The 27,903-nt window shown below is 40.0% G+C and overlaps 1 protein-coding gene and 1 non-coding gene across 2 annotated transcripts in view; both read right to left on the reverse strand.

Moving 5' to 3' along the window:
* Positions 1–5,220: 5,220 nt before the first annotated feature.
* spin (lysolipid transporter protein spinster) overlaps positions 5,221–27,903 on the reverse strand; it is a 143,399-nt gene continuing 120,716 nt past the window's right edge. Inside the window, exons 7-11 of the mRNA XM_080278266.1 lie at positions 26,551–26,722; positions 26,205–26,303; positions 24,112–24,297; positions 23,098–23,215; positions 5,221–6,288 (exon numbers count right to left, since the gene is read on the reverse strand). Coding sequence (XP_080134392.1) covers positions 6,161–6,288; positions 23,098–23,215; positions 24,112–24,297; positions 26,205–26,303; positions 26,551–26,722 — 703 coding nt within the window. The 3' untranslated portion in view covers positions 5,221–6,160. The remainder of the gene's footprint in view (positions 6,289–23,097; positions 23,216–24,111; positions 24,298–26,204; positions 26,304–26,550; positions 26,723–27,903) is intronic.
* LOC145407357 (5S ribosomal RNA) lies at positions 9,965–10,084 on the reverse strand. The gene has a single exon (XR_013898718.1). It is a non-coding gene; the product is annotated as a 5S ribosomal RNA (ribosomal RNA).

The raw sequence follows: 27,903 nt of genomic DNA on the forward strand, positions 1-27,903 counted from the left end.
GGCTGGTTCATTATCATGCTACCCGCTAAGTCAACTCCATCACTCCAATGCTGTCAAAACCATTCCGTTCTCACTCAATCTTGCTCAGCATTCTCACAACCTTTCATAATTTTTCTCAAGCTAATTTCCTTCTTCGAATCAGTGCCTGTATAGAATTTCAAAATTTTTCCCTTTGCTTCTTATATCATAAACAGTTGATGAACCATTACCATGTGACACACAACTTCCGCACGGGAACACCACGGCCCAATTTTTTCAACAATTCTACCTCATTCTGCCATATTGTTTTTAATTTTAGCATAATAAAAATATTTTACCGTATTAAATCCCCACAAACAGTTGTTACTACACCATTTTGACCAGACGAGTGGTTGAAATTACACATGATGATACTGTACAGACAACCAGTGTGGTAGGTCACTGGGTAGCTCTGTATTGGTTACTATGGTAATGGAGTGCCTCACTGCGACTGGCTTGAACATGTACACATAATAATGCTTTATGCACTGCACAATCACTTGTAAGGTGCCTCAGTGGATACCAGTGGTGGAAATAAGCTTCTGGTTTGACTGTGGTAGTAATTCACAATAAACTGATGTAGAGATACAGTATATAAGGGTCTTGAATCTGGCTCTTTGTTATCTTGTTTTTTCTTGGAGGAAACAATTTACTGGCTCCTGGCTTTTTGTTCCTTCTTCTTTGCATTAAAAAAAATAAGTAAATAACAAAAAGAACAATAAATGTTATAAGAAGTGTCATAATTACAAGAAAAATAACTGATGGTTAGGAACGGTTAACTGAATGAATTTCACTTGCACAAACAAAATACAATGACAACTACGTTGGTTCACTTAGTTTGTTATGAGAAATATGAGAAAAGGGTCATCAGGTTCATGATCAAGAGTAACAACCAGTGTAAACATTACTGAACCAGTCCCTTACATCTTTTGGGGGGGTAAATTTTTGGGTAATAAGCAAAAAATTAAGTGTAAACATATGGGTCCTAAATCAATCAACATGTATTGCTTATCTGGTTATTGAGAGGTTTCGTCACTGCAGTAGTTTGGCAGACTAATTAACCACAATAAAAAAAGGTTTGACTATTTAAATTGACCAATGTTAATGATTTACAACACCAATGACACTCTCTGATGCCACAGCTATGGTTAAATGCAAGTAAAATAAGTTACAAATCGGACATAATACAGAGATCACCACTGAGACACGCACTGTAACCAATCCAAGTGACCATGCATTACACTCAATGCCATCTGTGGCCACCAAGTAAACCGGCGTGGGAATTTCAAGTGCCCTCTCATAATTTTGCCCGGATTAAGAGACGCTGGATCATCTGATGCCAGAAAATTGGTAGTGCACCTGTATTTAGAAATTTTCTAATGACTAACAACACATGACATCAATTTCAACATTGACATTCCTTATAATCTGTATTACTGTACTGTTTACCGTATAACACTGCGACAAATATTTTTCCTCCAAATATTTTTCGGAAGCATAAGCCTTCTGTAAGACAGTATCTTAGCATATCTGCATTCATGAAAAAAGAAAGAAAAAAAAAAAAAAGTGAAGGCAGTTACAAATGGAAGAGCAATTAAGTTATTGATTTCTCTTAAGTGTGTATTAACCCTTTCAGGTCTCCTGGCCACTATAGTGGCTTTCTCGCTAGGGGTCTCCTAGCCACTCCTGTGGCAGCATATTTAGGCATGAATGAAAACTGTTGCGTGAGGCTGGTGAATGAAATAAGGACACATACTGCTCCCCAGACCCCTCTGCTTCTAGCAGGCATGTGTAGAACACAATATTTAAGTTTACACAGTCTGGGAAGAGCTAATCATGGTGGGGGATTGGGTTGCACGTATTTGTTCTATTATACTGCTGATCTGGCAATATTTTTTACTATTTTGGTATCAGATACTTCATTTAGCAAAAGAATATTTGTTTGCAATATATTTTTACAGCTCTGGAGGATACATAGCTCTCACCTCCCTCCTCCTTTTCATATCCCCCTTCCTCCACCCCCCTACCTCCCACCGATCCCCCACCCCTCTCCCACCCTTCACTCTCCCTCTAATCCCCCACCCCCTACATCCTCCACCTTCCTGCCTCCCACCGATCCCCCACCCCTCTACCTCCCACCCTCCACTCTTCATCCAATCCCCTAACCCCTGCCTCCCGCTTACGCACATAGCTACCAAGTTACAGGCAAGCAAGAGATTTCTGCGTTGTATGTCTCAATATTTATTCATTTCCTGGGTGTTAGAGTGTCTGATTGAGGGAAAATATATACAGATTTACGATTTTAGGTTTCTAAGGTTGTTTCTGTAGCCTTTTATACACGTACCATGCACTTGTTTGTTACCAGGCGGACATACACGTGCAGTGAGTGTTGCCTTTTTCACTGACAAAATGATTGTTCCTATCTCCTTACTTTTTTCTTATTTATATTTCATGAGTTTCTCATTTCCTGGTTATACTTATAACACCGTCAATTTTGAGAAATAATAAGTATTTGATCACTGTCTCTACTGTTGCCTGTAAGTACACAGGATGATATAGTTAGCAACAATGAAATAAACATATGTACATACAAAAGGCAAGCTTGTAGGCTTACCCTCATGTCCTCATCCCCACAGCCTTGGACAGTAAGCAAAATAAAAGCAAAGTAAAATAAATTAGTAGTAACTAGTAAGTAAGTGATAGTTTTATATGGATCTTGTAACTGTTTAATTTGTTGTTTGTAAAGAAAACATCTCAAGAATCATTCACAAATCATGTGAGATATAATGTACATATATCAGTGCACTGTTTTTTATGGAAAAACATGGAAACAAACAATGCAATCATGTCGCCTATGCACCAAGAAACCACCTACCCACTGAGATGGCAATACTCACCACACTACCACACACCACTTGCTACGCAACTTCCCATCATTTTTGCAGCACTTTTATGGCGACTAGAGCTCTAGTGTTTAATAGGCAGATGTGTATTACTTCCTTGTGCATGAATATGATATTTTTTTTCTTTATTTGCAAACCTTGACTTTTTTCAAAAAAATGCATCTCTCAAACGTGACCTTGGGACCTAATTGAGACCTGAAAGGGTTAATTATAGGAACTATAGACTACTCACACGCCCACTAGTTTCTCCATTTACATCCCACTTTGAGAGAACCATCTGTAATCCCAGTACTGTAGTGTACAGCACATTACATCACAAGAATTCACTAACAGGAACACACAAGAAACCCTCACATAGCATATGGTATCTCTGAAGATCTGTCACACAATTCTTCAAGTAGCTTATGGAACAATGTACTGCAACACCTCAGATGATTCCTCATTACAGTCCTCCAAACTTCACTAATTTATATCAGTACATTTTTTTCTTTTGACCACTACTTTGATTTCATCACCTTCCACTCTCCTCTTCATTCTCATAGCCCTATACAGGCAGTCCTCATTATGTCAGAGATATGCTTTAAAATACTTTTTCATCTTCTCCACACAAATTAAAATAAAAGCAAAAACAAGGGAAAAATGGCAAATCTGCTGTACAGATAGAATTGGAACTTTAAAACTCAGTTTTCTGTAACATGACTTAACTCTCTGAATCATAGTGACTTCCTTTTTAGTTTCTTCTTGGTGCTACCAGTTAATTTCATGCACCTTACGTAAAGACCTCACACTGAACGAGTTTTTTACAGCAATATCTTACTCCTGAAAAATCTCTCCACAGCTGAATAAAACTGTATGGAGGCAGAAATAATAAATGGTGCAATTGGACTATTGGGGTCTATGAGAATTAAAGGACATAAAACAACAACATATAACAAGGACTTGTTGCACTAGACTCAGACTTGTTTTCCATAATGCAAACGACACTAGCTTCCCAGATGGTACAAAGATCTTTGTGTATGACAAGAGGAAGAATATCACAGCCTGGGGTTTGCTCACATGCAGGAAACAATGTGTTCTTGTGTCTATTATCACAAAACAATATATCTGCAACATACATCGGAATGATGTTAACCTTAGTAAGTGGCACTTCAGAGAGGCACTACTGATCAGTACAAGTCTATGACCTAAGATTCTCACAACAACTGTCACAGATCAACCTATTTGGTTATTTCAGCTAGTAACTCTTATCCAGCACTGCTAATTCACTGCACTTCACTGTTTGCTTCAACAAGTTCTAGGTGGCAAGACAGAGGACACTGCATCAAGTCAAATAGTTCTGCTAGCGTATTCTTTGGTGTGATATTTTACAGGTTTACGCACCATCATCTTATTAGGTTCCTCTCAGGTAGCTCAGGTGCCAATATATGCAGTCTTGTTGGCAAAATGTTTACAAGTACTAATTTTCCTTATCATACAGCTCACAAAAATACTTCAACATTTTAACATCTACAAGGTATATCCTTTACTATATTCAGTTAAAAAGATAGTTAATGAACTGTTGCAAGGGAATATGAGTGACTGCTGCTGTGTGATGAGTGCTTGAGGTTGCTCTATAATGTGGGTGATTAAAAGCTTATCAGTGCTACTGTACTGTACTGTACTGGCCAAGCTCACATCCCCAAAGATTCATTGCACAAAAACTGTCCAGTCTTGATACTGACAGAATGACTGAGACTTGGATAGGGGAAGGCCAGGGTTCACATGTGTTATGACATCTACGCAAGTGTCGTCTGACAGATCATCACACAATGTGAACATGCAGGTGTGTTGGTTTATCAGTCAGATTCACAGATAAAAATGATCCAGATGTGCAAGTAGATGTAATGATGAATGTTGTGGGTATGGAATGATGCATCACAGGTTCTTAAAACCATAAATGCACGTGGCCAGGTTAGCCTGACACTGATGAATTCCTGAATGCGGCCACACCAGGGTGTGTTACAATTATATAATGAATCTAGGCATCTTCAGTGCAGGAGTCGATGGCATAAACTGGAGGACATCTGATGATGAGAGGACTGTACAGTGGTGGTATATGACTGGCAAGCTGTTAAATACAGTATGATGATACAATGGTGAATAATGAAACAGTAAATGATAAGGTGATGGCTGGTGATGATAATATGGTGCATTATAAAACATTAAATTATGAGGTGATGATTGGTTGGTAAAGGGTTCATGAGATATCAATTTACGGCAGCACATTAAAGAAAAGAGCATGAGTTATAAACACAAAGTTGGCAGGAAGGAAAGATACATAACTACCTAAAAGATGTCAGAGAGGTGAACTGGATGGAGTGATATTCAGATCTGTTTTTAGACTGGCAGAATTTCAAAGTTGGTGACAAACTATGTGATGGGAATGAGGCTGGATGATGATGATGATGATGATGATGATGACGGTGATAAACTCAGGCTTAGGGGCAGGTTTTAATGTTCTACAAATGATTTAAGACGTGATGGAAACGTCTCATGATCTGTAAATTGAACCACAATAAATGAAAGTGAAATGTAGACAGTGACAACTGTGTGGATAATACTTATAAAACAAATGAATGTGATGTGTACACAATGAGGCTTGTGTGGGTCAGATAAATAAAACACATAACAGTGATGCATGAACAATAAACAATGAGAGAGCTTACTATTCACTCGATATCTGAGAATCTTAGTGAATGGGCGGATAGAGTGGCAGGAGACACAGACATTAGGGCACTGACAATGAGGTGTGCTCCAAGATGTCTGTATATGAGCTATTTCTAGGTGATATCCATTATGCCTTGACATTCATGGACGGTGTGACATAAATACGCAGCCCATATGCTTGTCAGATGAGGAGGCTCCCTTGCACCTTTTTCTTAAAACAGTAATTTATTTCTGCACCGAATATATTAATATTTTCCAGTACATTATAATTACAAACTATAGTCATAAATATCAATAACAAAAGAATATTGAGGTGTAATATGTATAATATGTCATTATGAAAAAGGTGCAAAAATATGGGCCCAAGACACTGCCACAGAAATCCCTGATGATGAAGAGAGCTCAGATGAAGAGGTTATGTTGCTGTTGCCCCTCTTCAGCCTCATCATACAATATGTGATAATACTAGACAGTGCCAACTAAGCTGTGTAATGACGAGCTCAGATGAGAAAATTCTGGATAAAGAAGGGAGTCTATGTAAGGAGGTGTTGCTGCTGTTGCTCCTCTTCAGTTTCATCATCCAGCATGTGGCTGCTGACACTGACTCCACTACTGCTGCTGTTGCTGCTGCGCCCGGTCTCCTGGTCCTCTCTTGCAGACCCTGCATGTCACACCATCATCACTACCTACTTACACCACTACCATCACACCACCAGCAATATTCCATCACACACAACTCCCATAACTCAGACCACACCAACATAACTACCATACAATACAATCCATGCACCACTATCACAACCCACAGCCTGCCATGACACTACCCAGTGTATGCACCAACCACAATAAACCATTACCAAATGACCCTGCTCCCGACTTTCATAAACACCTCCACCCATACCTACCTCTACCAACACTCATTACTTACATCTGCCACTACCAATCACCTCAGCAACACTTCTATTACATGACACTGCCTTTAATAGATTACTTTTTATGCTCCTAACTTGTAAGTAAATTGCTTAATTTCATCATTACCGCTGTTACCATCAACGTTATCATCTTGCAGTAGTCTTCAAACACCACTTTCACATTCCTTTATCACAACAATAACTACCACACTACTGTCAACCTCCATGTCATCATCACTCAAGGTAACCATCATTGCCACCATACACCACTGTCAGATTCACTAGTACCACAACCACCATAACTCCATCACCGTCCCAATCACACTATTACAACGCACTACATTAATTTCAAAGTCACCACAGCAAACATCATCACATACAAGTATCACTACCAATATCTGCCACTGTGTTTGCCATCATTCATCAGTATCAAATACCATCACCACTGCCACCACCACCACCTAACCATCGTGATTAACAACATTTGATTTTACAATTCACGCTCACTTGCCCAATATCTACAGCTAAAAACTTTTACAATCTTTCTTACATCTATATACAGTATTACTAAATCCTGAAAAAGCAATAAATATTTAGCTATGAATAATTTGCAACCTGGGTTAAGATTCCTGCCACATACAGCAGTCCCCCCTTATCTGCAAGCAATATGTTGCAAGACTCCCAGTGGACACCTGACACCTGCAGATAGTACTGAATGCCATATATACACTCAAAGGAAGCACTTTATGGCTTCTCTTTGGCACATCTGAATTGCAAACATCATTACTCATGCACTTTGGGGCCATTATTAAGTAAAAAAAGGGTTACTTGAACACAAGCACTGCAATAACATGACAGCTGATCTAAAAAATTGAGACGGCTACTAAGTGGCTAACGAGCGGGTAGGGTATAAATTTTTGTACAGTACACATGTAAAAAGATGAGCTTACCACTCCTTCAGTTATTTTTGGTCATTCACAGTAAAGTACTGCTCAGCAGTCAAGAATAACAAACATCTTTGTGTATAATAATGCAGTGAAAAGCTTATGCATTGCGACATCCAGTTTATTGTGGTGGACTGCCGAACTGTCATGTATGGCAAGATGTAGGGGGTGGTTGCTATGGTAACCATGCAAGTGCCTCAGCCACCAAACAAAGACACTGTTGTTCACAGATGTCTCTGTTAAGTTATGAATTGTTTTATTTTCATGTTAGTACTGAAAATTACAGTGTTTTAGAATCTGTTAAAGCAAAATTTGTCAATACTGTAATCATCAGCAATGAAATATTTTGATAAATTACAAACAAAACTGTGCTCTGTGGCAACAAGTGGCTGGTAGTGCACTGTGTGGTGACTGAGTTCAGGACCCATACCTTGCCCTGGGTAGGCAAGGTCTGCTAAAGAGTTCACTAACCCTCTGCAACAGATAAAATAACTATGCTGTACAGTGGATACGTTGGACAAAGGGACGATTCATGTCCCGGCTGGGGCAGAGCAGGACTGTGCGAGATTTCATCACACTACTCAGAATGATGTGCAATTTAAACCTTATGAATTGTTTATTTCTGGTATTTTCCATTTAATATTTTTGGTCCACGGTTGATGGCAGGTAAGTGAAACTATGGATAGCAGTTCCACAGATAAGGGGAGACCACTGTACATTTCAGTCTGGGACAAATGTTTGCTTAATATTTCACCTTTTCTACTTTTCATTTTTCTCTGGTGGCTAATATTTCTAAGTCTGGAGATGCTTGATATATTTCCCTGTCCACAGATGATGTGTCAGCAAGGAAAGTTATGAACATGCATGAACTGGCAGAAATATGCCATGCTTAAGACAGCCACAGTGAAACAGCAGGAAAGCATTTATTCCTGACTGCATTTCCTTAAATTGCTGTGCTGTGCTTTCTGATTCCTAGATTAACCCCTTCAATCCAATGACGTATTGTACAGTCAGCCTAAGAAGTGATGGCAGAGTATCCAGAAGATTTCAGTCAGTGATAATGCATAATACTCTTCCTTATATCTTTGCAAGATGGCACGTATTATGTAAAATTGTAATAGAAAACATTAAGTAAATGGCAAAGTACATATATATATCAAAATTGTAGGAAACAGTTCATTAGTTTAAGAAATCCTAAATAGAATTAACTGAAATTTCAGAACTATCGCTCAAGGACAGTCAGGAATAAGCTGCGGAGTTTTTCTACTATGATAGTAAGCAATTATTTTTGGTAGCGCGAGACTGAAAAGAAAAGGCCTTCAGTAAACAATGACAATCTGTCATTTTTATTTATAAAATAATTACCTTTAGAATGCTAGCAAGTAATTAAGTCATTTATTTCCATTTTTTTTGTCTTCATGGATGACAATAGAAAGCAGGAATGCGGCGTAAGATAGTAGGCTATTTTAAATTGCTCGATCAACAAGCATGGATGAAGATGACTTCTACTCACAGTCATGCAGCTATTACACTGCATCTGGCCATCTTTCCATTAAGAAAAATCTGTGGAAGACTTAGTATAAGCCTGAAAACTATCAGTGAATTTAATATAAAAGAACCTCGCAAATTTGCCAAGAGTCGGAGGTCCATGGAGAATGCAAACTTGTGTCATAGTCTAGTATCTTTGATGCCTGAACGACTGGCAAGAGTAATAAAATGCAACAAACATAACAATGAGTTCAAAACTTCTATGTCAGCATTTTCAGTTAGACAGGACATAGCAGTTTATTAAAAAGAAATATATTCCAGATTAACTGATCAAAAAAGTATGTGCTTTTGCACTGAACGAGCTTGGAAGCCCATGTTGTAGTAGTCTTTACTGCCTAGTGTAAGAGAAAAAGGTATAATCTGTCATACCTAATAATTTTTAATCAACAGGGAATAAAGTTGATAATTACATTTATTATTATGCTAGGGGAAGGCAAGGAATAAGAGACAGAAAAGGTAGTCCTGCAGCTTTGGGTAGGGTATCTTTACTAAGAATAATTTAATTTTTGCAGCATGCTTGTTGTTCCTGTATCATCACTGCATTTGAAAAGCACGTAACATATTGCATTCACTAAAATTTTCCTAGGTTGGCTTTCAAAAATAGACAATCAGTTTTTGAAATTCTGAGGCATAAACATGAGCAAGGGGATAGAAATTGTGCCACACGCGGAGTAATACATTACACATTCAAATCAGGAAAACATATGTTGCAGATTAGCATCTAATACATCACTGCCTCATGTTATTCATTTCTCATAATTCTTAGCCTTATATATTACGTATTTTTTTTCTTTCTGATATGACATGATTCATTCATTTCATTCATTCATTGCCAGACGCCATGTATCCCAAACGGGGTGGCCAAGGGCTTAGAGTTAATTGTTTTACAGGGAGGGGCACTAATCCTCCACCAACCCCACTTGACACGTAGGGATGCCAACAGCATCTGGTGTTCCCAGGCGGTCACCCATCCAAGTACTAACCAGACCCAACGTTGCTTAACTTCGCTGATCGGACGGGAAGCGGTGTACTCAACGTGGTATGACATGATGAAGTAATGAATTTTTTAACTCATATTTACTAAGTTTTCACGGAACGTATGGTAGTGCAGAGTGTCTGAAGCAATCTGAAATTCTGCCATCACTTCTTGAGGCGACTGTACTAGTTTATTCTTACTGACTCCACGTGATTTTATTCAGCTTTGGGTAGGGCTCGTTTAGTAAAGACATAACTAAAAACTATATCTATCACTTCCAGTTTGAAAAGTATCTCCAAAGCTGAATAAAACTGTCTGGAGAGAACAGGAACAAAATGAAAAATGTGTCACCATATTGAAGGGATTATTAGTTGAAAATATGAATTTCAAACAGATGATTTTGATATCCTAATTACTTGTACGTTCAATTAATTCCCTTTACTCTGACCTCAAAAGGCTGGATAAAGTGGAGAAATAAGACATACTCACTGACTTTCTAACTGCTATAATAACTATTTTGAAATGGATTATTCTTGACCTACTTAAATAGAATTACATTACAAAGTTTACAAGCATATTATGCATGCTAAACACAGGATAAATCTTGAAGGTGTTGAGGCAGGAATGACACATGCAGTATTATACTGCAGTATGTCCATCCTAACTTAGCGGAGATGTTCATCCTTCTGCAAATAATTTTACAAAGCCCAATGGCAGAATCCAATTAACCAGCTCTACATTTCTTCCGTAGTAGTTCTTTGTGCCTAGGATCATATTCTAGTGTTAATCTTGTGTTACTGCTAATCATTCACAATGGAAAGATATGCAATTTTAGGCTAAGCTAGAGTGGACAAACCACAGAGGATCATAATAAGGGGTTTATTTTTAAAATACAGCTATAGAGTAGAAAAATACCCTATTTATCATCATCTGTGAATCACACTATTTTTTTAGGTGTATAGTACTTATGTTCCAATGCTCATGCTACTGTCTTTCTTCTCTTTTTCTACCTACCCACCCATTTTCTGTACAGGAAAACTGAGATTGGATGATTGTCATAGCTGGATTAAACCTTACACTATGAGCACGCAAATTTTATTTTGTTCTTGCTACTATCACATGATTTTCTTCAGCTTGGCAAAGACCTTTCTGAACTGGAAGACTTCTTTAACCCTTCCAAAACATGAGGTCTTTCCTGCCTTGAAAATTATCTGGAAGTAGCAAGAATATAAAGAATATGTCACTTGAGTAAAGTTGTTAAGATAAAAGGAACTTTATTCTCAAGAATAGTACACACGCCTTAACTTAATGACTGACATATTGAAAAGGGTCATTGCACAAGCTGCTAAGCCAGAGTTAGTGTGCATACTAGGAGAGATACATTCAAGTGCATCCAGAAAACAGACTTATCACCAGAAAGTTCAGTCAAGCAATAAATCAACACAGAACACCATGAAGCCAAGAGAGAAGAAGACAATACTGTACTGTAGGGGTTTATCAACATTAACAGCTGCTCTAGTAAAATCTTGGTTTAAGTGAAGAATAATAACATGTTTGTTGTTCTTACTGCTGGATGCTGTTAAAGTTGCTATGTTTGTGATCATATTGTAAAGTCATGTTCTTGACAAAAAGTTAGAGGCCCATGACTTTTTACAATCCTTCATGCCAATCTAACAATTACTTGACTTCAATTATATTTTATTCAATACTTTTTCAGATTAAAGACTGATTTTACAGGTTTCTTTGGAGGACAATAAAGTGATGACAACAAGAGGCACTTGTTTTACTTGTTTCAGGATCATTAATAACAGATATTAATAATTCACATTTCATCGGGATTCAACTAACTCTTCTTTATTTAAAGTAAAGGAAGAAGAGAGAATGAAGCTGTTAAAACTAACTTCTGCAGGAAATTCAAGATCTCTTCATCCAGTGATGTTACACTTTCACAGTCACACTTGCTCATTTACTGTCCTGTACTTTCAATTGTAAAGAAATATATAACTACCTGTCTATTATATATATATATATACACACACAGTATATACAGTATATCTATATCTATCTATATATATATATATATATATATATATATATATATATATATATATATATACACACACACAGTATATACAGTATATCTATATATACAAAAAGGGAGATGTGTGAATGTCGGGGGCAGGGTTGAGAGAGGTACACCGAAAAAGACCTGGGATGAGGTCATGGACTGTGACCTCAGGGATAAAGGACTGAATAGGGAGAGATCAAGCCAGATCTCGAACTGTGTGGAAAGCCGCCATTATGTGACCAAGGCCGATGGATGCATGTGTGTTGTAGCCGTTATATGTGAATGGTAAACAAATGAAAAGCTAGATACTACATAAAGCAGAAAAAATAAGTACTAATGTAGTGTACTAAACAATCATTTGGCTCAACCACTTTTGAAAAGGAAAACATACATAACCCATTCAATTATTGTCAGAGGACACCCTGATTATTCTTTCTACCTACCAGAAGCCTTCAGTATTTTGTTCAGGTTCAAGTTTTCCCTTGTACTGTGGGTGATAATGTTTGACAAAAGGTAATGAAATTTTTTACCTTCAGTGCTGCAGCGTCCCAAAACTACTCGTCAGTGCAGTAAAATTTTCTTCCGCAACATCAGGGGACTGCACTACATCAACGCTGTTCACAATTTCCTCCAGTTTGAATCCCCTGCTCTGCTATTTTTGACAGACACTCAAGTAAGCTCCACCGCTGATTTAGCTAGATTTAATTTTCTCGGTTATATCTTTATTCAAAATTTCAGACCCAAAGGAGATGTATGTTGCCTTGCTTAATCAGAAATTGCCTTGGAGGAGATTACTAAATTTAACTGTCCTTATTTTGACTATTCCATATACAAATTAAATTCATTTGGTAAAATTAAGTACAGTGGGGCACCAACTTTCGCTACAGCAGGATTCGCGGAATCCACTTTCGCGGCATGCACCAAATATTCCCTAACTTCCACTTTCGCTTGAAAAAAATCGATTTTCGCGCACAAATTTTGGGTTTGGGACAATATTTTGAACTTTGAATTTCCTGCACCGCCCGCCCGCAACCCACCGCCATCTTGAATGACGTCATGTCAACACTCTGTCCACCCATTCCCGCCATTGTGTACGAGCGTGCTAGCTCCATTGTGTTGGATTCTCACGGTTCAATGGCCTCTACTATACCTGGTAGTGTGGGGAAAGGGCCTGGTGGTGTGGGGGGAGGGCCGGGAGGCAGTGGTGGTGATAAAAAGTGGCCGGGACATTCAAAGTCGGGAGGAAAGGCCAAGGCTAAAAGAGAGTATCGTGTTGGAGTGAAGAAACGGCAGTATAATAATGAAATGAAAAGGAAGATAGTTGAGCACATGGACAAGGGCGCAAAAAACAGTGAAATCTGCCGTATATTTAACATCCCAGAATCGACAGTAGCGAGGCAGCAAGAGGTGGCGCCAATACGTCTGGCGTGGCTAAATAAGCCCGCCACACGCCTCGGATACTTACCCCCAACATCCATTAAACACCTCAACCTGGTCTCTGTGGTATGTTTCTCCTCATATAATGTGTACTGTACAGTTTTTATTGTTTGTATCTCACAATGCAATGTACAATAGTGATTTGATGTACTGTATTGCAAGTGAAAATGAAAATCTGATGTTACTTTAGGATAACCGGGACCCAATTAGCCTTTTTGCCATAAAGACAATGCCCCAATTTTCGCTAATTCCACTCGCGCATTATTTTTGGACCCAATTAGGCGCGAAAATTGGTGCCCCACTGTACAGTAATCCCGCATTTTTCGTGGATTTTTTTTCCTACGGTTTTGCCCTCCTGCAGATTTTCTTAGCATTAATAAGTTCAACTAAAATATCCTTGAATATATGGAAAACAAAAGATTTGAAATTCCCGCCGTTTCCAATCGTGGCACGGTAAACTCATGCCACCCTCTGTCCCTTTCCCGCAGCCTCTCTGCCCTGCATAACGCAGTCCACGCCTGCCTGCCTCAACTACTGGTGCACTTGTATGTGCGCTGTGATATGAGCCTTTTGCCTCCCACGTGCTTTCCACATGGCCCCAGGACGTAAGCCAGCCTCACTGAAGGTTAATAATACAATTAGTAAGAATTCCAAAGTGACAAAACGATCAAGAAAAGTTATGGCCTTAGCAGAGAAAATTGTGTTATTGGACAAGTTAAGAAGTGGCATGAGCCGTATGTAGTCGTGAGTATGGAGTGAACGAGTTGACAGTGCATTACATTAAGAAAAGTGAAAAAGAAATAAGACATGCAGTTGCCAGCTGTGCATCAATGTCAGCAAAGGTGTCTCAACATGTCCTCAATGCTCTGATTAAAATGGAAAAGGCACTGAACATATGGATAGAAGATTTGAACAGCCGACATATTCCTGCTGACACAAATTCAATCATAGAAAAGGCCATGGATTTGTACAATCATTTCAGTGATGGAGAGAGAGATGGGAAGCACTCATTTATGGCTAGCAAAGGCTGGTTTGAGAACTTTAAGAAGAGATTCTCACTCCATAATCTCAGGATTACTGGCAAATCAGCCACTGCTGATCATGTGGCAGCAGAAGTGTATCCAGCAGAATTTGAAAAATATGTGAAGGACAAAGGATATCTGCCAGAACAAGTTTTCAGTGCCGATGAGACTGGGCTGTGGTGGAAAAAAATGCCAAGCAAAACGTCATATCTCGAGAGGAGAGACAGGCACCTGGATTTAAAGTTCACAAGGACAGAGTATCGCTGCTATTCTGTGGGAATGCAGCTGGTCATATGATCAAGCTTATGCTGCTATACAGGGCTAAAAAACCATGTGCATTTAAAGGGAAAGACTTAAATCAGCTGCCAGTGTTGTACTGTCAAAATAGGAAAGCAATAAACCCCAACCATCCCTTGGATATAAACCTTCACCAGTTCAATCCGATTGGAGCGCCATAATTGCCCACTAAAGCACCAGGCGCCATAATCTGGTTATATGGTTACCATCCAGCGTAGTAAATGGTTTCCTGGAATACAGGAAACCATTTGGTTTGTCACTCTGTGTAAAGTCACCCACAGGCAGAAGGAAGAGGAAAGAATGAAGGAAAGAAAGACAGAAGAGGGAGTGTAAAGCCACCCATAGGTAGAAGAATAAGGAAAGAATAGAGGAAAGAAAGATAGGAGAGGATGGATGGAAAGAACGATGGAGAAGAGGAAAGGGCAGGTACCCAAGAGCAGAACTACATAAAGTGAGTGGATGGTGAGCACCTCCTTACAGAAATATCAGAAACCATGCCAAAACTATTATCATTCTTACTAAATCAAACTTCCTTCATAGACATGCTTACAAACTACTAAACAACCCAAATGATAACAAAATATTCTGGCCTACCCTTAATTCATTCAAATTTAATCACACTACCACCTCTTCCATTCCATCGTTTCAGTCCTCCAATGGAAATCTAGTAAGTGACCCATGCGGAAAAGCCAACCTTATTGTCGATATTTTTTCAACATGTTCAACCCTAAATACAGAAAATCACATTATTCCTGTACTTGATTTTGATTCCCCTCAAATACCCCTTTTCAAGATTCACACCAGATACATACAAGCTGTATTACAGAATCTTTCAGTAGATCAAGCTACTGGTCCAGATGAAATTCCTTCAATGGTACTTAAAAATTGCTCCCCAGTGTTGGCTCCTGTATTGGCAAAATTTTGTCTGCTTATGCATCTGTACCCCAAGTTTTCCAGCCTCTTGGAGAGAAGCAAATATCCATCCTGTTCCTTAAAAGGGGGCCACTTCTGATTCATCAAACTACAGACCAATCGCTATAACTTCTTCTTGGTAAAGTTTTTGGGACAATAATAAACAAACACATAGTCAAGCACCTAGAAATCAATAAATTAATCAATGATCGGCAGTATGGATTTAGACAAGAACGTTCAACTGTAGACATTCTTTGCCTTCTTACCCATCAGATTAACAAAACAACAGACCAACATTGTGAAACACAAACAACAGCACTTGATATTTCAAAAGCATTTGACAGAGTATGGGACTGGGCCACATTATCAAAGATGTCACACTATGGCCTTCCATCACTGGGTCCTCTAATTTCTTCTTACCTTCATAATAGAAAAATACAGGTCATGGTAGATGGAATTTATTCCCAATTTCATTCCATAAATGCTGGCATACCTCAAGGATCAATTTTGGCCCCAACCCTCTTTCTCACTCATATAAATGAGTGCTGATGACCCAACACTTTATAGTTCTTTCACGTTTAGTACCTCCTTTACACACTCTGATATTATATATTCCCAAACAGACATAGCAATTTCTCTGAACCAGGACCTTTCTAAAATTAATCAATGGGCACAAACAAATCTGGTCTCATTTAATGCTCAGAAAACTAAATACAGTGGATTCTCGAATTTCGATGGGCATGGGTACCTAAAAATCACCACGAAATTCTATCTATCTATCTATCTATATACCTAGGCTGCTTCCCCCAAGGAAAGGGAGGTAGCCGAGACAGGACGACTCACTCTCCATTTACTCATCCATTCAAACACATTCATTCGCATCTTAGCCCCAAAGGGGAGAACGGACAGATCCTCACCGCATCACACCGCACAAGGGTCAACTGCGCAATGCAAGCAGTGACATCCACAGCAGGGCCCGACAGCAGAACTGGTTTACCCCTGCCACATCATAACAGACCCATCCCCTTACCCGCACCTGACCTGACTAGCTGATCAGACCAAATGCGGGAGAATATCCCCTCAGGGCTGCTTCATCACTTATTCATTCACAATTTCTCTCCATTTATTTCTGTCACGCACAGCCACTCTTCCTTGCTCAACAGACATCCCTCTCGCATCCAGCGCTCTCTTCACACTGTCCATCCATCCTATTCGTGGTCTTCCTCTCAGTCTTACACCTCTCACATCAGATCTAGTTATCTTTTTCACCAATCGCTCATTATCCATTCTCTCCATATGCCCAAACCATTGCAACACCCTCTGCTCAACTCTACCAGCCATCTCCCGAACAACTCCAGTTCTCCTTCGCACTTCATCATTTCGCACTCGATCCATACGCGTCACTCCACACATACTCCTCAGACATCTCATCTCCATTACATTCAAACTTTTCCTCTCTGCTACACCCATATTCCATGTTTCAGCCCCATATAACGCAGTCGGTACCACAACACCCTCATACAGCCTTCTCTTTACATCCATTCTAAGCGAACGACATTTAAACACTTTTTTCATTCCTCCCAGCACCTTTCCTACTTCATTAATTCTAAACTTCACTTCTGCATCTATTCTTCCATCCACAGCAACATGTGACCCTAGATATTTAAAACAATCTACCTCCTCAAGCAACTCACCATTCAAAACTATATTCATCCCCCTACCATCTATCAACCTCGTACACTTCATCACTTTACTCTTATTCTCATTTACTTTCAATTTCCTCCTTTCACACACCCTTCCAAACTCCTCTACAAACTGTCTCAATTTCTCCTCTGAATCAGTCACCAATGCAGTATCATCTGCAAACAGCAGTTGCTTCAGATTCCACTCTCCTCCATCAACATTTACCAGACTCAGACCACCTAAAACTCTTGCATTCACCTCCCTTACAACACCATCCATGTAAATATTAAACAACCAAGGCGACATCACACATCCCTGTCGCAGCCCCACTCTCACGGGAAACCAATCACTCACAGCATTTCCCACTCTTACACACGCTCTACTATTTACATAAAAACTTTTCACCCCTTTTAGTAACCTACCATCAAGTCCATACAATCTTAAAACAGTCCACAAAGCCTCCCTATCAATTCTATCATACGCTTTCTCTAAATCCATAAATGCCCAAAACACATCCTTGCCTTTCGCTAAATACTTTTCACACACTTGTCTCACAGCAAACACCTGATCAACGCATCCCCTCCCTCTCCTAAAGCCACACTGCTCATCATTAATCACTCCCTCTGTACCCTCTCTAACTCTCATAATTAACACTCTACCATACACTTTACCTACAACACTCAACAGACTTATACCCCTAAAGCTAGTACATTCATACTTATCACCCTTGCCTTTATACAATGGGACCACACAAGCACTTGCCCAGTCAATTGGCACCATACCTTTCTCAAAGCACACATTCAATAATCTTACTAACCTGTCAACAATAGTCACTCCACCACCCTTCAGGCATTCCACAGCACACCCATCCATACCTGCAGCTTTCCCTGTTTTCATCTCCTTTACTGCCTTCTCCACTTCCTCCTTCGTGATCAAAGAATCATTCAACTCTCCCAACACATTTATTCCTTGCACCCTTCTATCTGCCACAATCTCAGCCACGTTTTCCTCCTCTACATTTAACAATCTTTCAAAATACTCTGCCCATCTCTTCCTTACTGCATCCATCTCAATTAACATCCTTCCATCCTCTGCTTTTACTCGTTCTTCCTTCCCAGACTCTCCCTTTCGCACCCTTTTCACCTCCTTCCAAAACATTTTCTTATTCTGTTGAAAATTCTCTGTCAGCCGCCTACCCCACCTCTCATCTGCTGCCACTTTAGCATCACGCACAGCCCTTCTCGCTCTATTCCTCTTTTCCTTATACCTTTCATATGACATCTCATCCTTCCTCTGCAGCCACACTTCATATGCACGTCTCTTCTCAGCCACAGCCATACTTACTTCCTCGCACCACCATTCACTTCCTTTTCTTACACCACCACCCACACGTCTCACACCACACACCTCTTCTGCATGCTCCACCACAGCACTCTTAAACAACTGCCATTCCTCCTCCACACTGCCATTTTCCCGATCTTTCACTGCGTTCCACTCATCTTTCAATTTCTCCTGATACTCTATCTTTTTCTCTCTTTTATCCAACTCACTCACTTTCAAAACCTCCCTGCCACACCTAACCCTCCTAGCTCTCACCCATCTCTTACCTACTCTTAACTTTCCCTCCACCAGGTAGTGGTCAGACATACCTCCACCCTCCCCTCTCAGAACTCTCACATCCAACAATCTTCCTATTACATTCCTAGACACAACCACATAGTCCATCAAGGCTCTATCAACAACCCTTCCACCCTCCTGTCTCACCCATGTATACTTATAAATATCTTTCTTCTCAAACAGCGTATTCCCAATCACCATCTCTCGCTCAACACACATCGCTATCATTCGTTCCCCATTTTCATTTCTTCCAGGCACACCATGCATACCAACTACGCCTTCAACTGCTACATTTCCCACTCTAGCATTCAGATCTCCCATCATTACCACATTCACATTCGCTCCAAAACTCTGCAGACACTCATCAACATCATTCCAGAAAGACTCCCTCTCTTGTTCATCCCTTTCACTACCAGGCCCATATGCACTCACAAACACCCACAACTCATGTTCAAATTTCGCTTTCACCCACATCAGTCTCGATGACACCTCCTTCCATTCAATCACACACTGCTGCACTTCCGGACTCACTAACAAGGCCACACCTTCTCTTGCCCTTCCTCTATCAACACCTGACAATCTTCCATTCACACTTCCAAACATATATTCCCCCTTCCCTTTCATCTTCGTTTCACTCAAAGCTAACACATCCAACTTTCTTCTCACAAACATTCTCCCAATCTCCTCCCTTTTAGCCTCAATTGTACTACATCCACGCACATTCATAGACCCAATCTTCAGGGTACGGGGATAACTCCATCCCCCGTCCCTTTCTCTGGCCTGTCTCTTTTTAGGAACTAAAAAAACAGAGGAGGGGGTCCCTAGTCCCCTCACCCCGCCCCTTTTAGTCGCCTTTTACGACACGCAGGGAATACGGTGGCAGTATTCTTCCTAACACAACCCGGCCGCAGAGTAGTAGCACCACCCCATATTGCGGCCAGGTTGTGTCCCCCCCCCCAGGTTGTGTCTTATGGGAAAAATTAGTTTGGGTCTGAGGCCTCCGAACCTAACTACGTAAAATCATGATTTTTTGCCCACACCCCCTGTAAACTTTATGAACAATAACTGTGGTTAAGTAACTGTAGTTCTGCATTGTATTGCCATACTGTGAGCAAGTGTATACTTGGAGTATTTCTGTCCTTTCCTGTATTGTCACATCTCCTTTGGATGCAAAGATTTAGAGGTGCCAGGCTGCTCTTGTCCATTACCACTGCTACCAGAAGAACCATTCTTGCTTGCCATCTTGAAACAGGTAAGTTGCGACGAAAATACAAAGAAAATACACACAACTAAACTGCAGTGAAATGCATGTCCACACACGGAAGGTACAGGCTGAAAGTGCAGCACTTGGCTGTAGAGGGCTGGCTGCCAGCAGGACAGTTGCAAGACGGCCACCGACAACAGAACATCACCTTGCACATGGCTTGTTGTTGTTGGTGCCTACTCCCATCCAGGAGCTCTTGTCCTTAAACATGACTTCTTCTTTTTTTTTTCTCAGTCTCACTTGTTCATTTCTATGTTGCTGCTTATATTCCTAAGTACTGTACTTCTCCTCATTTCAGTATTCTGCCTACTGTATTTGCAACCACCTGTAATTCATTTTGTTTTAGTGATTCTATTACTGATTCTTTTCCTTTAATTACTCGTTATATCTTTGAGTTATTAAAGTACCGATAATTAATAATAAGTACAGTATATTTATAGAATGATGGGGAATTGTCCAGGGTCCGAATTGTCCTGACGGGAAATTGTCCATGCTTTGACGGGGAATTATCTGAGGAGAACCGACTTGAAGGTAATTTGTCTTGGAGCCATATCATCGTATGCTTCACATATGAATAATTGATGTTGATTTTCATTCTCTTCTTGACACATCACATACGATATTAGGTTAGGCTCATACTTTTTCTTATAATTTTCCTTCACTTCTAGCATTTTGGTTCGCATCAAATATATTATCTTTGCTTGTTTTGGTTGGAGTTTGGCCCTGAGAGCACATGTCACATACGATATTAGGTTAGGTTCATACTTTTTCTTATAATTTTCCTTCACTTCTAGCATTTTGCTTCACATCAAAAATATTATCTTTCCCCTTTTTGGTTGGAGTCTGGCCCTGACAGCATCAAAATATGCGACTTTGCATCGAAAAGTGAGGTAGGCAGATCACTCCAAAATGCATCAAAATTTGATTTGTCAAATTCTAAACTGTCGAAATTCAAGAATCCACTGTACATTAATTTCTCCAACAGAAAGAATCCCTCAGACTCCCACATAATTTTGAATGATGTCAATATTCCCATAGCCACTAATACTGATATCCTAGGTGTCACACTAAACACCAACCTAAGCTGGATAAGTTATGTTCCTTTGCTAAGAATGTTTCTAAAAAACTGGGACTTCTGTAGAGTTTGAGAATTCTTCACTGACGAACAGTTGGCCACAATATACAAGTCATGTGTGTTCTCAGATCGAACACTGTTTGCCACTAGGGAGTGGATGTGGAACGGTTGCATTGAGGGAGTTGGACAAAATTCAACATAAAGCCATTAGGTTAATAAATAATCCTACCATTACACAGGACCTTCCTCCATTATCAGTATGCAGATATTGCTTCTTTAGCATTATTTTCAATATTTTTACCGTAAGTGCTCTGACAAACTTGCTTCAATTGTGCTTCCCCTTCACATTTTCTCCAGAAATACTCAGTCAGCTGGGAGTGCCCATGAACTAGCACTCTCTCCCTTGTAATGCAGAACCCCTGCTTATCAAAATTCATTTATCCCCAGAATTACTACTCTCTGGAATTCATTTCCTGGGAGTTGCTTCCAACAAACATTTAATCCAGTTTAATTTAATTCACTGTTATAAATAATTTATGAATGGATACCTTTGGGCACATGCTTTTTTTTTTTTTCTTTGTATTTCCTTCCTCCATTCATTCTCTCTTAAAAAAAAAATAAATAAATAAATAAAAAAATAAAAATTAAGCCAAGCAACATGCACAGCAGAAGCAAAGCAAAAATAAAGCAAAGCAAATCAAACACAGCATAAGCATCATGCTTTAGACACTGAGGGTTATTCCAATACACACACACTGGCACCTTACCCAGTATTTAGCTTGAGAATACATTAAAATGTTTTAAAGTAGTGTATATACTGGTAGTCACAATTCAAACCAATGTTTACCTTCTGCATTTCATACTGTATAAATTCTTACAGTATGTCAGAAGGCCAATTTCCTCCTTTTTAAAGAAAAATTTCAACCAATACTGTATTTTCTGCTTACAGACATCACAAGAATAAGGAATGTCCCTCAAAGTGCGCAAATTTTAGAAAACTATATACAGTTAGGAACAATACAATCCTGATTCTGGAAACATTCTGAATATCTCCCTACTTCAGTTTTCCTCAACCTATCATCTGATTCACCACCTGACCCTCCTAGACTCATGTCCTCACACCTGCCAAACACATTCACATTCACCCCCCCATCTACATTCTCAACTATAATCACTTTCTCACATACCCAATAACACACACATCCACATACACCCTCACCCACTACTGATATATACTCACTTCCTCACATTTGCCACACCCATTCACTAATGATTACAGCCACAAACGTCCACCCACATCACAACAAATGCCTCACCTACTGATTTTCTCACACCCGCCACACACATTCATCCACGCAAACTTTTTGTCTAAACACACATACTTCACCTACAACATTCCTTCTTACTTCAACATCCTTTAATTCATTCATTAAACTGACTCTGCAACCTCTGTCCATCAGTTTATCTATCTACCCATCATCTGCCTAACATTCCTTCTCTTTGTATGTATATATCTATAGATAAATATAGATACTGTATATAGATATATATTTTCATCTCATGATATACTTACATATTCCTCAATCCAATTATCTATAAAATATCTATCAACCAAGCTATAGTGTCCAACCAGCTCTGGCACTCCCAAATCCTTCGCATAACTGGGAAATCTAAATTTCATCTAAAGGCTAATATTTACCTATTATATCCACCTACCTGCAATGGCAAGGTCACACTTCTCCTTGTCTGCGGAGATGTAACAACAGTTCCAGAAGAAGAAAATGGCCCCCATGATGTTGATGAAGGTACACAGGAACATGGCATACTGTTTTGACTGTAACGAAGTGTATGAAAGCTAAATAATAACATACTAACTTACTGCATCATACATAGTTCAAGTTTACCCTAGTGGCTTTGACAAAAGCTACTCAATAATCTTCCCATCACAACTCACCACCTTTCCCTCCTGGTACTCAAGTTATCTCTCCTCCCTCCCTTTAGCATCCCTCCATTTCATTTAAATTCAGGCGATATCCTTTTTAGTTTATTTCTGCTGTACCAGTTATTACATTCAACTTTGGATATTTGTCTCATAGAGTAGAGGTTTCTTAAGGATATATCTAAGCTTTCACATTCCAAGATGAATACAATCATTAGGAGACTGCAAAAAATAACATGAGAATGGCTTACCCAGGCTCAAAGGGTTAACATAGAGTAAGACAAACCCAAAGAATACAAACAACACTTTAACAAGTAAACAGTATAAAACATCTAGTAAGGATAAAAAGTTCATTATGATTTCATCTTCTAAAACAGCACATGACATTGCTACAAATAAATGGTTTTAAGCCAGAGGGAAAGTAACTTTAAGAGCAGTTAAGTACTACATAATAGGCAGGCTGAAAAAAACAGATCAAATAAAAATAAAATACTGTACACGAATAGTGGCTGGGGAGAAAATGGAGCTCCAACTCTGCACAGCACAGCTGGTTATGTTTGTACATGTCTGCTACATGCAGCATTTGAGAACATATTAGTGTGGCACAAATGCTATTCAAAATAGTGCAATATATAGTGTAAATGTAGTTCAACATAGTAAGGGGAAGTGTAAATGCAGTTCAATAAACAGTAATGCAAGTACGGTTTTGTCAATCAATAACACTCAATATAAAGTAGAATATAATCAGCAGCTGCAATGTCCTGCATACCTGCAATGGCATGTTAACTCACCTTAAATTCTATGTAGTCTTGATCAGGGTCTGGTGATGGAGTTGTGATCCCTACAGCATCTGCTACATCACCAAATGTGTCTAACCCCAGAGCAGATGCATTGGGGGTCAGGGCGGTGGTGAAGGGGGATAGTGTGGTGGTGACATCGGAGCGAGGATGGATGTATGGCTTAAAGGCATCAGCAACCTACAGTGTGATAACAGTGATTAATATAATATGAAAGCAATTATCATCATCACCATAGCCATCATCATCATCATCATCTTTTTCCCACTTAAGGATGGGGTAAGGTAAAGTCCAGAAAACATGGAAAGAAAATGTACAAAATAGGGAGAACCATCACCTAAAGTACAGGTCGTCCCCCACTTACGAAGTCGACTTACAAGTTTTTGCATATAAAAGTTTGTACTTTCAATAAAATATTCAATAAATTGCATGGAATTACATGAGATATTCAACACTTTATTATAAAACAGGCTTTGTGTTAATGACTTTGCCCAACTGTACGCTAATGTTAGTGTTCTACGCACGTTTAAAAAGCTTGGTAGGCTTGGCTAAGCTATGATGTTTGGTTGGTTAGGTGTATTAAATGCATTTTCAACTCATGAAAAAATTGACTTATGAGCATTTTCTCGGAAAGTAACCCGTTTGAAAGTGAGGGGCGACCTGCTCTATTTATGCCCAATGAAATGGGTCAGGTACTCATTCACACATCATTCAAGTACCCACAAGTAAGGAGTTAAAAAAAATACTGAAGAACTGCTGAAGAAAGACAGAAACTTAAATACAACAAAAAATAAAATAAGGAAGAGTGACAGAGCTGAACATTTACTGTATTTCATTCACTTTAACCAGGCCCAAATATTCATCTTTTTGCAGCTTATTACATGTAGGTCAGTGGCAGAAAAAGACAGTGCTGTGGCTTCATATATTTTCTGCAGCACTTAGAAACTAGCATCATATTCTATCCATCCATCCACCATCCAATCCTACATTGCCCCATGAGGAGCGTAGGAGCCCAGAGCTAAGCAGTTGGTCTCAACATTTAAGATGAGAGTGACCAACCTCACTCATCACTGAGTGGCATTACATGAGCAATCAACCCCAACCACCCCTTGGATATAAACCTTCAACGGCTCAATCCGACTGGAGTGCAATAATTACCCACTAAACCTCCAGGTGCCAAAATTTGGCTATATGGTTACCACCCAGTGTAGTAAATGGTTTCCTGGTGTACAGGAAACCATTTGGCTTGTCACTCAGTGTAGAGTCACCCACAGGCAGAAGGAAAAGAAAAGAATGAAGAAAAGAAAGACAGAAGAGGGAGTGTAAAGTCACTCGTAGGCAGAAGGACAAGGAAAGAATGAAGGAAAGAAAGACAGAAGAGGATGGAAGGAAAGAAGGATGGAAGAGAGGAAAGGGCAGACACCCGAGAGCAGCACTACATCGAGTGAGTGGATGGTGAGTGCCCCCACCTACCACAAGTCTCTGATCTTAATTTATTGTTATCACTTGGCATTCAAGACAGAGAGATGGCAATTTTAGGCCAGGGAAGAGAGAATGGAATACAGTACCACTCCATTACAGTATCTATTAATAATTTTCCAATCTTCCAGTTCATTACCTGGCACAGTCAGAAAGGAGAGATTTTTAATTTTTCATATTTTATTTTTCAATTTCCCCTGGTGACTAATATTCAGAAGGTGAGAGATTTGGCTTGTTTCTCTGCTCGTATGATGCAGTTAAGAGGAACCTAATGGGTACGCCCTAAATGTGAAGCAAACACAATGGAACAGTACGTTAACTTTTGTTTGACTGTACAAATGTGGAAAACTGAAGCTACTACACTCCCATTATTAGGCTGATGATATTCAAGCAATATTTTTGTATTATAATGTAGGATTTATGAATGAACTTAGTATGAACTGATGTTTCTGACTGGCAAATACAGTAAATATATCAATTTTAAGCTCAGAAAGTAACCAAAAAAAATATAAGTACTGTACCATCAGCCTGAGAGTGGGAATGTGGAAGATTCATGTTGGCAGCTGCATCACTTGACTGCCCATAAACTTAAGTGGTTAAGTACTCACCACACCAATGAGGTAGGGGCTGCCAGCATCCCCAAAAGCATGAGAAAAGAGGATCTGGAAGGCCTCTGCTGACGACCGCCGTGTGGGGATGATGATGTACTGCAAAAGGTGAATATGGTAGTTACTAGTGCATCCTTACACATTAGCATTCTAGGTTTCAAAATAATTACCCAGTACTAAAGCAAATTATCGAACAACATAGTACAGTATATTATCCAACACCATAACATACAATCAAACACCACAACACAATATCCAGTACCAAAGAGACTTAGCGGCATACTATTCAATTCTATAGCAAACGCTGCACTACAACAAAATATCCAAAACAAATTAACAGACTTACCAGCACAATATCAGACACCACAGCCCAATTGAGGTTGAGGAAGATCTGCCCAAAGAAGACAATGACATATGCCCCAACAGTGTCCCACTCTGAGAGGATCAAACCACCCAGGATAAGGGGCACTGATATAAGCAGCCCCACACCACATACCAATGGGTCTGCGTATGGTAGCCTGAGATCAAGAGAGGTACAAGCGTTACTATATTAAGGTATCTATCTATCTATAAACAATATCTAGTATCCCATTATCAACACACTGTGTCTTCCCTGACCTGTTACCTGCATCTGTGGGAAAATCTACTGTACACACATACACACACGCACAAGAGAGACAAGCGAGGGTGGGGGGATGGAAAGAGAGACAAACATGGGTGGGAAGGGCAGGGGTATTGAGGGAAACATGCCTGGCAGTACTGGCTGTGGTAGGGGACGGAGGAGAGATGGGGGGGAAAGGAGGGACAGGAGGTGGGAGAAGAGAGATGGGGGGAGGGGGGAGGATGGGAAGACCGGGAGGGTCTCATTTCAAACCTAGGGAGAGACGAGGTGTTGGAATGGAGAGGTGGGGTGTCAGACTGTTGCCCTATTTCCTGTGTTCAATGTAGCGAAGCGCGAGTTATCGATGCGTCACATAATATGTGTGTGTGTGTGTGTGTGTGTGTGTGTGTGTGTGTGTATACTGTAATATATCGTTTTCGTTTTTAAAGGCTCCAACATGCTTGCATGTGTCGGCCTTGGTCACCTAATGGCGAATCTCCATGCTGCACGATCCACTGCAGCCTCCCTGTTCAGTCCCTTAACCCTAAGGTCACACTTAATGACCTCGTCCCATGTCTTTCTCGGTCTACCCCTCATAACCCCACCCCCAATATTAACACTTCTCACCTTCCTCACCCAACTATCATCCCCCATCCTCTCCACATGTCCAAACCACCTCAATCTACCTCTCCTCATCACAACACCAATACACTCCAGTCCCATCCTACCTCTCAACTCTTCCATTGTAAACCCAGCCCCTCCAGGCCTTGGACGCAGGGACGCACTGCACATCCACCTAATCATTGTCATTTCTGTATGTCTGAGCCGGCGAATGTCTTCCTCCTTCACTGCCCAGGTCTCACTGCCATACAGCATTACACTCCTAACACACGCTGCATACAAAGACCCCTTAGCACGTAGGGAAAGCCCCCTCAATGTCAGGAGAGGCAAGAGCTCCCTGAACTTCTTCCAACCACTTCTCACCCTAGCCACAGAGCTAGCTCCAGCCCCACCTCCAGCACACAACATGTCTCCTAAATAACAAAACTCTTCCACACACTCAAGAGATTCACCAGCAAGTTCAATTCTTTCACGTCT

This window comes from Coenobita brevimanus, chromosome 72 (genome assembly GCF_032717465.1).
Source record: "Coenobita brevimanus isolate Jiangsu-jjx chromosome 72, ASM3271746v2, whole genome shotgun sequence".
Classification (NCBI taxonomy): Eukaryota; Metazoa; Arthropoda; class Malacostraca; order Decapoda; family Coenobitidae; genus Coenobita; species Coenobita brevimanus.